This window comes from Peromyscus leucopus, chromosome 8b (genome assembly GCF_004664715.2).
Source record: "Peromyscus leucopus breed LL Stock chromosome 8b, UCI_PerLeu_2.1, whole genome shotgun sequence".
In the NCBI taxonomy this organism is placed as follows: Eukaryota; Metazoa; Chordata; class Mammalia; order Rodentia; family Cricetidae; genus Peromyscus; species Peromyscus leucopus.
In genome coordinates, this window is record NC_051086.1 from 78,519,051 (window position 1) to 78,529,595 (window position 10,545).

Genomic DNA, 10,545 nt, shown 5'->3' on the forward strand with positions numbered 1-10,545 from the left:
AGATAAGCAGGTGTGAGTCTGCCAATCCCTCCCCACCTGAGGATGGGAATTGTGTGAACAGTGTGGGGGGTGTCGGGCCCCGGGGTGCTTGCACCTGCATGGGTAGGAAGGTTGAGGCAGCTGTGGGGCCTCTGTGGTTCACTCAGAGTCATATGCAGTCACCTGACCACTGGCACCCTGAAGCAAGAGGTAACCTGGGGCAGAGGGGGCAAGCATCAGCCAGGGCCTGGCCCCTTAAGGGCTGATAGATTATATAGGAGCCACCTGTAGGGCCTCTAGCAGTTTGGTGCGATCCTGGTGAGAGACCGAAGATGGAGGAGGTCATCGCAGGGCTGGAAGGGTTCACGTTTGCCTTTGAGCAGGATGTGGAATTGCAGAAGGGCACTGGGCTCCTGCCTTTCCAGGGCATGGACAGTGAGTGGCAATGGCATGTTCCCCTACCCATGTCCTTGCGGAGCTCTTCTCTCTGACTTCCTTCTGTCTCTCCTACAGGGCTTCTGGGTAGTTCACTGTCCAGGATAGAAAGGCAGATTTCCGAGCTCCCCACTGGCCTCCAGGGCTCCCTCCCTGGCTGCCCCCAAAGACTTGCACCTCCTCTCAGAGATGGGTTGAGTTTAAGTGGAATGTAGAGACTGGTTCTGGAAGTCAGGGGTCCGGGTGGGGGGAAGGGCTTGGGTAGAGGGTACCTTTGACCCACAGTCGCCACAACGGGAGACAAATGACAGACGCTTCTGATGGCAGAAACTGTGGCCAGCAAGAGGCAGAGACAGGAGGATGGCTATGAGTTCCAGGCCAACCTGGACTGCAGAGTCAGACCTTGTCCCATAAACAAACAGAGAAACAAATGAACAACATGAGAAACAAAAGCCCAAAGATGGCAGCCAGAGAGAATGCTTGGGGGGGCTCCCACAGATCCAAGCCCGTAGGAGGCTTAGGTGGGACTAGCTGAGGAGGAACTTGAGGCTCCCTGGCAGGGAGTTCAGCTCTGGGGAAGCTATCATCTCCTCTGTTTCCTTCTCCAGAGTCCAGCTCAGCTGTGTGCAACTTCTTCGCTAAAGGGCTCTGTAGGAAAGGTGAGTGAGGCAGCCTGGGCTGGGCAGGAACAGGGATGACCGTGTGGACCAGCCGGGGTGTGGGGGAGAGCGTGAGATCGGCACCTGGGGTTGGACACGATCCAGCCTCAAGAGGAGAGCAGTGGCCTGGGGGTGGCCCACCCCTGACATATGTACCAGGGTATTGGGGCTACCCCATTCCCTTCTTTAAATTATGTGTACCTGTGCGTGGGTATACAAACGTGAACACGTGTGTCCTTGGAAACAGGTGTTGGATCGGTCTGGAACGGTAGTTACAGATAGTTATGAGCTACCTGCTGTGGGGCTGGGAACCGACCTCAGGTCCTCTGGAAGAGCAGCTGGTGTTCTTAACCACCGAGCCATCTCCCCAGCCCCGACATTCTCTTCCTATTGGAGGTAGTGGTGGGTCAGGGCCTTTGGCATGTGTTCTCAGTCTTCATTCCTCCTCAGAGGACTTCCTCTTCCCAACCTTTTTAAGTGCCCCTTAAATTCAAGGTTGATTCCCCACCTTGAATCACCATGGAAACTGACCCATCATCCCAAGCTGTTTCTTCTGCCCTTAGGTAGTCTCTTGGGTGATAACCACTGCTGCTCCAGGACCTCCCTCTCAAATCCCTCCCCCAAATGTAGCCTGACTTGCCCCCAGGCTTCTGGCCCTCTCTTCTGGATTGTGGGTCACTTTGAGGTTCCTCCAACAGAAACATACAGTTGCCAAAATTCCTTACCCCTAATAGTAGGGTCCCCCCTTAAGCCTGCCTATGGATCCAGGTGAAGAGGTCCTTAAGGGGGTGCCTTGGGGACCCTTAGTATTCCGTTCCTAAAAGTCAGGAGGGAGGAGGTCAGGCAAGGAGGACCTGGAGCCTGTGTGTCCACTTCTGGATATTTGGATGACACAGGAAATGTGCTCACTGGCCACCCAGGGCTCTGGGCAACCAGAACCTTCCAGGTCCATTACAGAGTCATCGGACTCAAAGGGACGGCTTCTTTCTTGCAAAGAAATCAAGCTGCTATTGAGGAAGGTCGTAGCATCAGGGATGGCCAGAAGTGTGTGTACATGTGCGTGGGGGAGGGGGAAGGGGCCCTTAAAAAGGACGCCCTGGTCATGCATGAAACAAGTCCTGTTTGACACAACCCTCCGTTTCCGGTGGCAGTGTCTGCTGAATAAAGATACCGAGGTGGCCAAATCTAACTTTTCTAGTGCCTGACGGTTGTAAGTGTCACCTATTTCATGTCTGTGTTCTGTCCTGGAACTCGCTCTGTAGGGCAGGCTGACCTCAACCTCACAGAGATCCGCCTGTCTCTGCCTTCCGTGTGCTGAGGTTAAAGGCATGCACCGCCGCCACCTGGCAGGCTGTGTTGTTCTCAATATTTGAAGTCATGAATGCATGCTGAGCAGGTGCTCCGTGGGTAGCCTAACATGCATTAGGCCCGTGAGCCCCAGCACGCATGCATAAACTGAGCATGGTGGGCCATGCCTGTAATTTCAGCACTCAAGAGGTGGAGGCAGAAGGATCAGAAATCCAAGGTCATTCTTGACAACATAGTGATTTGAGACCAGCCTGGGCTACACGAGACCCTGTTTCAAAAACTAAGAGGGATGGTTCCACAGTTAAAGGCCCTTGCTTCTCTTATACAGGACCCTATTGCAATTCCCAGCGCCCACCTGGCAGCTCCCAACAGTCTGTAACTCCAGTTCTAGGGGATCAGATGCCTCTTCTGACCTCCGAGGGCTCCTGCACACATGTGCACATACACACACAAAAACAATTTTTTTAAACAAGGAAGAAACAAATCCCTCCCTGCAAACGTCACGAACACAACAAGCCCTTAGGGTTTGCCAAGAGCTGGGCTGGGTATGGCCGTCGAGTGAGGCGACTGCTCTCTCATGGGGGAGGCATCCTGGAGGTTCCTGGGGGTTGGCTCTGGGAGATGGGCCCGCCATCTCTTAAGATAGCCTCTTGCCCAGGGTGGTCCTCTGCCCCGTTCCATCCCTTCCTGGGTTGTCTAGGTGACGGGACACTGAGGTGACAAAGATGGAGGAGCAGCCTCACAGGTCCTGGGGACCCCTCCAGGCAGGCCAGGTGAGGCCTACAGCCCGTGCTGTGATCCGCAGGGATGCTGTGCCCGCTTCGGCACGAGACGGGCGAGAAGATGGTGGTGTGCAAACACTGGCTCCGAGGACTTTGCCGAAAGGGTGATGGCTGCAACTTCCTGCACCAGTACGACGTCAACAAGATGCCGGTGTGCTACTTCCACTCAAAGTTCGGTAATGCCCTGCCTGGTTCCTGGGGGTGGGGTGGGGTGGGTAGGGGTAGATGAGGCCCAGAAGGCCAGCCTTGCCTGACTGAGCCCAAGCTGCCTGCTCCTCTGAACCCTAAGAAAACAGAACCAAGGCTGGGCCCAGTGGGGCATTACCTCTAATCACAGCCCTAGAGAGACGGAGGCAGGAGAATCAGGAATTCATGGCCAGTCTCAGCTACAGAGAAGTTCAAGGGTAGCCTGGACTTCATGAGACCTTGTCTGAAAACAACAATAACAACAACAAAACAATAATAAAAAAAAAATGGGGTCAGTTGAGGTGGTGCACAACTTTAATCCCAGCACTCAGGAGGTAGAGGCGGGCGGATCTCTGAGTTTGAAGCCACAGTAAGTTTCAGGCCAGCCAGGGCTACACAATGAAACTGTCTCAAAAATAAACCAACATGGGGCTGGAGAGGTGGTTCGGTGGTTTGGTGGTTAAAAGCACGCCCTGCTCTTCCAGAGAACCTGCTTGGATTTGGTTCCCAGAGCCCACAGGGCAGTTGCCTATAACTCCTGTTCCAGGGCATCCATCTGATGCCCTCTTCTGGCCTTCTCGGATTCCAGGCACAGACATGCTTCACATACATACATGCAGGCAAAACACCCATACACATAAGATAAAAATAAACCTTTAAGGAACCAATAAAAAATAAAAGTAAAATGAAGGATGCAGAGCTGAATCTGCTGTCTGTTAGTCTCAGCACGGCAGTTACCTCAAAGGGAAAAGAATATTGTTCCTCACTCCAGGCATGGCTAATCCACACCCAGATGCCTGTCAGGAATAGCCTTGGAAGACCCACTTCTCAATCCCTGCTGGGCCCGTCAGGCCTCCCCACATGAGATGCATTTGGTAGCTGTGCTCAGAATGGTCACCAGTACCCAGGAGGCACCCACACCCCGTCTTCTTCCTGTTCTCCTTCTATTTCTACCGTTTATTTTAGATGAAAATGTCATGTTACCTCCCAAAGGGGAAAGCCTGCATCACTCGTTAAAAAGAGAAGGTCACTGTGGATATAAAGCCACAAAGTTCAGAAGTCCGGTCCCTAAAATTATCCTGTGTGGTCAGGTCTGCTCCAGCCTCCCTTGGGGCCTCAAGTCCTTCTTGGTCATCCAAGGAGCTATTTAGGGCTGGTCCTCTGAAGTCACTGCCTAAAGCATTTTCACTTAGAAATGTCCTTTTACTCTCTCAACTCTGGGTTTCTTGGCTTGGTGATCAGATGCGGTACTGGAAACAGGAATGGGGCCAGGTTTGCCTGTAAGTAATTCAGGGCAGATGTGTACACTCATGATTATACGTAATCCAAGGGTTTTTTTTTTAAGATTTATTTATTTATTATGTATACAGTGTTCTGCCTGCATGTATGCCTGCACCAGAAGAAGGCACCAGATCTCATTGTAGATGTTTGTGAGCCATTATGTGGTTGCTGGGAACTGAACTCAGGATCTCTGGAAGAGCAGCCAGTGCTCTTAACCAATGAACTATCTCTCCAGCCCAAGGTTTTGCTCTTAACAGTGAGTGAATATCTATAATACTACAAAATAATTATATAATTATATGCTAGGTGTGGTGGTACATGCCTTTTATCTCAGAACTCAAGAGGCAGAGAGAAACAGGTCGATCTCTGTGAATTTAAGGCCAGCCTGGTCTATGTAGAATTTCAAGCCAGCCAGGATTATGTAGTGAGACCCTGTCTCAAAACAACAACAACAAAACCATGATAGTGCATGCTTGTAACCCTAGTTAGTATTTGGGAGGCTGAGGAAGGAGGATTCAAATTCAAAGGCTGCCCGAGCTACGTAGGATGTCTTTTAAATATCATGTATGTGTGTATGTGTGTGTGTGTATCCTTCATTTTTCTTAGTCATACCACCTCCACTTTGAGATAGGGTCTCATTGTGTATCCCTGGCTGGCCTCAAACTTACTATGTAAACCAGGCTGGCCTCAAACTCAGAGAGATCCATCTGCCTCTGCCTCCCAAGGAATGTGCCACCATGCCCTACACACATACACACGCACACGCACACGCACACGCACACACGTTGTTGAGGCCTGGAAGCCGGAAAGCCAAGGATGTCCAGTGCTTGAAAGGAGTCAGGGTAGCTAAAAAGACAGAGTGGAGGCTGGAGTGTTGCTGCCACCTGCTGGCTGGGTGCAGATATAGCAATGTGCAGCTGGGATGGACAGATATGGGTATAATTCTGGACCAATTTCCTCACATCCCCTCTCCCCCAGGTGTTGACCAACCCTATGCATGAGGTCGTTTTGAGTCCTAAAGAGGCTCAAACCCAGGGGGCAACACTCTACCAAGTTGGCTGAGGATGTGCCAATAAGTCCTTTTGGTGTGAGGAAGCTGAGTGAACAGATGTGGTACTTGTCTCTTCCTGAGGGCTGGCATCCACATTTGTGAAATGGAAGGGCTGGAAAGGAGAGACAAAACTCTTAGGAATCAAGAGAGCCCTTCCTCAGGTGAAGCATAGTCTTGTAAAAAAGCCCCGTGTATAAGATAACTCTCTGGCAGACCTTTTGAAGTTCCTGTTAACTCCAAAGAGCACAGTTGTAGGCCTTGAGGGAGGGTGAAAGCAGAAAACTTCACAGGTTCTCCTCTGAAAGGAGACAGAATAGGTCACAATCTTCTCTCTGCTTCAGATCTGCCTAAGTGAAACCTAAAAGCAGCAGCTGCGGGCAGCCTGTGCCTACAAGGCTGCCCCCTTGTGGAAATGCAGTGACTTGGTTTACCGCATAGACACAGCACAGCCTAGGCCCGCAGCTAATACAGTTCCTCTGAAAGGTGCCCACTGGACCCAAGCGGAAGCTCTACTCTGTCCTTGGTATTTCTTCCAAAACACCCCTGCCCCTCCTCGGGCTCTGGAAACAGTGGAGGGTTCGCAGTGGCGATTACCAGAGAGTAACTTCCTCTTCCAGTGGCAGAGGTCTTCCAAAGATGGACAAATAGAAGATGGGTCAGGGGATTCCATGGGAGGGAGGGCCAAGGTAAACAGGGTGGGGATGCTGAAGTGGCCGTAAGGGTGAGCCTGCTTATATACAAAGAACGACGGGCTTTTCAGGTTCCTGCAGCAACAAGGACTGCTCCTTCCTCCACGTGAAGCCAGCTCCCAAGACCCAGAGCTGCCCTTGGTATGACCAAGGGTTCTGCAAGGATGGTGAGAACTCCGTGGGCGGGGACAGGATGCACTGGGGGATGAGGGTGATCCAGATGGGGGTGCTCAGCAGGCGAGGAGGAATAGTCCCCGTGGGGGGTTGTGCCGTACAAATGCCCCAGTGAAAAGCCTTTCTGAAGTTATCCGAGGTTTGTACGCCAGTGGAGAAATCTCCCGAGATGCTGGAAGATGCAGCCTGGCATAGGGCACAACAGGCTTCTCAGGCAGGGTTGGGGGATGCATAGCCTACCATAGCCACCTCAATGGGTGGATGTGGGACCTGGGCTGAGAAGACTAGCAGAAGGTCTAGTCCATGAGAGACACAGCTCCCAGGTACTGAATGCCACTTAAGTTCTAGCCTTTCCCCTGCTCCCAGCCAAACTTAAAAGGTGGGATCCCTAGGCCTTATGATCATGTGCCTTCCGGTGTGATTCTTAGCACTGGTTTGGGAGAGGCTGCTGGGAAAGGTGGCTTGAATAAGTTCTCACCTTCTTTGTGCTTGTGGAAGGCCAGGCTGGGCATGGAACCCAGGGCCTGGAGCATGGTCAACCTGTGCTTTACCATTGAACCACATGCCCAGCCCTTACCTGAGCCAAGGTTTCTACCCCTGTCTCCTGGCTTCAGGGACACCAATGGTAGGAAGGCTTCTTCGCCCTATTTCCAAAGGCAAGCCTACCACAGCATGCTTTTCCTCACGAGCTATCATGTATACCCCCTCCTCTGAATGAAGCAGACTCTCTTGGCCATTTGCTCTTTGTCTACTAGGTCCCTTGTGTAAATACCGCCATGTCCATCAAGCAATGTGTCCCGACTACTTCACCGGCTTCTGCCCCAAGGGACCTAAGTGCCAGTTTGGGCAGTAAGTATGATTCGTCCACTCCTCAATCCACTGGAGTGCTGGGCCCTACCATCTGGATCTAGACCCTTCTGGATATCTTTGCCCTCAGTGGGAGATTATCTAGCAAGTATCTTCCTAGTGATTTTCATCACACACCCTGGAGGTCTGGGTGATATTGGTTGCGTGGACTCCAGCTCTTTCCCTTAACATGTACTTACCATGGGGCCGGTGTGTACCTCTCACAGGCTGTTCTAGAAATAAGTGGAAATATTTCCTATCATTCCCCGAGTCCTCTGCAGTTCTGTGCAGTGCTTAGGGTGACGCCTCCTTCCCTCGGGGCTCTGGCATGGGAAGTCTGCAGCAGGCTGGGGCCGAGCATGCTAATGAGCAGGGATAAAAGGCTAGCGCTGTCTCTAACACACATGCACAACTCTAACACACACTTTCCCTCCCTCTGTCCTGTTCCTCCCCACCCCCCTTTCCCTCAGTCCCAAGATGAGTGCCGCACTCCACCCCAGGATTGTGAAGGTAAGTGCAGCACTTGGGGGTCCACACGGTGTCTGTCTTTTGGCTCCCCCGCCTGTCTGTGCTTCCTAGCGCTGTACTATCCTCAGGAGACCTCACACTTTTGAGTCCCAATCCTGAAAAAGGTACATGTGGTCCTGTGGATGGGGCACCTGCATACCGTAGCTCCTCCCACGCTCCCCATCCTATGCCATCTCTGCGCTGGGTAGGACCCCTCCATTATCACCCCGAGGCCTTCCTTTTCTTTAGCTGGGTAACACAGGCGTGGTTTCCTTTCTTGGCTTGTTACTGTGTTTTACATTTTATTTATTTACTTTGTGTATATACCTGGATATGTGCATGCCACAGTCAATGTCTGGAAGTCAGAGGACAACTTGGGACAATTGGTTCTCTCTTTCTACCATCCGAGTCCCCAGGGTAGAACTCAGGTCCTCAGGCTTGGCAGTAGGCACTTTTACCAACTGAATCATCCTGACGTCCCACAGGAATGTTTTTCACTGACAAAAATCCAGGACGTACAGTCCAAAGTCAGTTTTCTGAATGAAGACTATGACAATTCATAAATTTCCCTGGTTCCAGGGAGACACATATTATCCCCATTGTTACCAGGTATCAGTGAGAACTCACTTCAGTGGTCAGCACACTACTATCTTCAGGCCATGCCCAGCCCATCATACTTCCCCACCCCCCCAACCTCAGTGCTGGAAATTGAACCCAGAGTCCTGGGTGGCTTAGGCAAGTGTTCCATTACTGAGCTACAGCTAACACCCCCAGCCTCCTCATGCTTCTCTCCCCCCCCACCCTTTCCCTCCCACTTTCTCTTTTTTGAGGGCTTTTTTGTTTTTGTTTTTTAAAGACAGGGTCTCACTATTTAGCTCTGGTTGAGGTCTGGCTGGCCTAGGACTTGCTATGTAAACCAGACTAGTCGCAAATTCAGAGGTCCACCTGCCTCTGCCCCCCCCCCCCAATGCTGGGATTAAAGGCGTGCACCATCACGCCTGGATAACGGCTTTTTCTATAACTAGAGACCTGAGAATGGTTTTGAAGAGATTATGGGGAGGGCTGAACACATGGTTCAGAGCAGGCACTGCTCTTACAGAGGACCCCAGTTCAGTCCCCACCACCCAGAGGATCTGATCCCTCCAGCCTCTGCGGGCACCTGCGTGGACCTGCACAACCCACACACATACACGTACTTATTAAAGAACAAAATAAATCTTCAAAGGTTGGAGGGAAATGAGAAGAGTGTTTTGTGTTGTGGGCTGATCTTCCAGGGCTTGGAGCAGCTTTATTGGACCAGCATCACACAGTCATCATCCATACATTGCCTGTTTTGGTTTGAATGTGCTATGATCACTAAGTGTTGGGGTGGTGCCTAGTGGGAGGGCTCAAGCATCCTCATGGGACTAGATCCTGATGAAAGCGGTTGTTATGAACCAAGTTGGCTTTCCCGGCTTCCTTGCTCACCCTATGACCTCTCTGCATGCACCTGCTCCCTCTTCACTTGGAATAGCACAAGGCCCTGCCCAGAAGCTGAGCAGACACACCTTCCAGGTCTTAGACCTCAGCCTACAGAACGTAAGCTTGGCAAATCTCTTTTCTTTGAAGTTACTGAGCTGGTAACTTCTTCCAAAGGCATGCTTTTGGTAGTTAAAAGTGTTAAAAACTCTGGGGAGGTAGAGGCAGGAGGTTCAGGTCAAGGCCACCCTTAGTTGCATCTTGAATTTGAGGCTAGCCAGAGTTACCTGGGACACTGTCTCAAAAATAAAATCTCTCTCTTTCTCTCTGGTGTGTGTGTGTGTGTGTGTGTGTGTGTGTGTGTGTGTGTGTGTGTGTGTGTATGCTCAAGACATGTCATGAAATTCTCAAAGAATTAATTTTAAAAAAAAATGGCCAGGTGGTGGTGGTGGTGCACACCTTTAATCCCAGCACTTGGGAGGCAGAGAGAGGCAGGCAGATCCCACTCTCTGGGAGTTCGAGGCCAGCCTGGTCTACTGAGTGAGTTCTAGGTCAGGCTCCAAAGCCACACAGAGAAACCCTGTCTTGAAAAACAAAAAAAACAACCACAACAAAAAGATACTTTGGGAACAGCAAAACAAACCAACGCCACCACCCTAAAGCAATCTCTTATGTCAAAATACAGAAAACAAACCCCCAAACCACAGAACACGGGTATTTGGGTGACCATATCTACACAGGGAGTCTCTGGAGCAGGGTTTTCTCATGACGTCACTCTATCTGCAGCTTGTCAACCAGCCAAGGAATCCAGCAACTCCAGCTTCTTCTGGCACCATTCTAGCAGCCCCCTCCCAGGCAAAGCCCAGGGTGTACCATCAGAAGAGGTGGACCCTGCCTCCTGCCTGCAGCTCAAGGGCCCAGCCTGCACCATAGGTAAGTGAAGGAGCCCACAGGGCAGGGAGAGCCCTTTGGTCTGCTGAGGGCTACAGTGAGGGCCGAGCACCTAGGTGGAGACCATGACTCCACATCTGCAGCAGAGGAGGATGACATGCTGGGGCTCAGGGATATGAACTGAGAGAACCGAGGGCCTGGTGGGGAGGTGCATGCCTGTAATCCCAGCATGCAGCAGGCTGCGTCTGCAGGACTGACTACAGCAAGTCTGAGGCTCATTTAATCTACATAGCGAGCTC

General features: G+C 51.5%; 1 protein-coding gene across 1 annotated transcript; it reads left to right on the forward strand.

Annotated features, from left to right (window-relative positions):
* The first annotated feature begins 311 nt into the window (after nt 1-311).
* On the forward strand, nt 312-10,292 carry Cpsf4l (cleavage and polyadenylation specific factor 4 like). The gene is made up of 7 exons (XM_037201131.1): nt 312-414; nt 1,023-1,073; nt 3,187-3,339; nt 6,442-6,537; nt 7,300-7,393; nt 7,861-7,906; nt 10,142-10,292. The coding sequence occupies exons 1-7, from the start codon at nt 312-314 to the stop codon at nt 10,286-10,288; spliced, it is 690 nt and encodes a 229-aa protein (XP_037057026.1). The 3' UTR covers nt 10,289-10,292.
* Nucleotides 10,293-10,545: the final 253 nt, after the last annotated feature.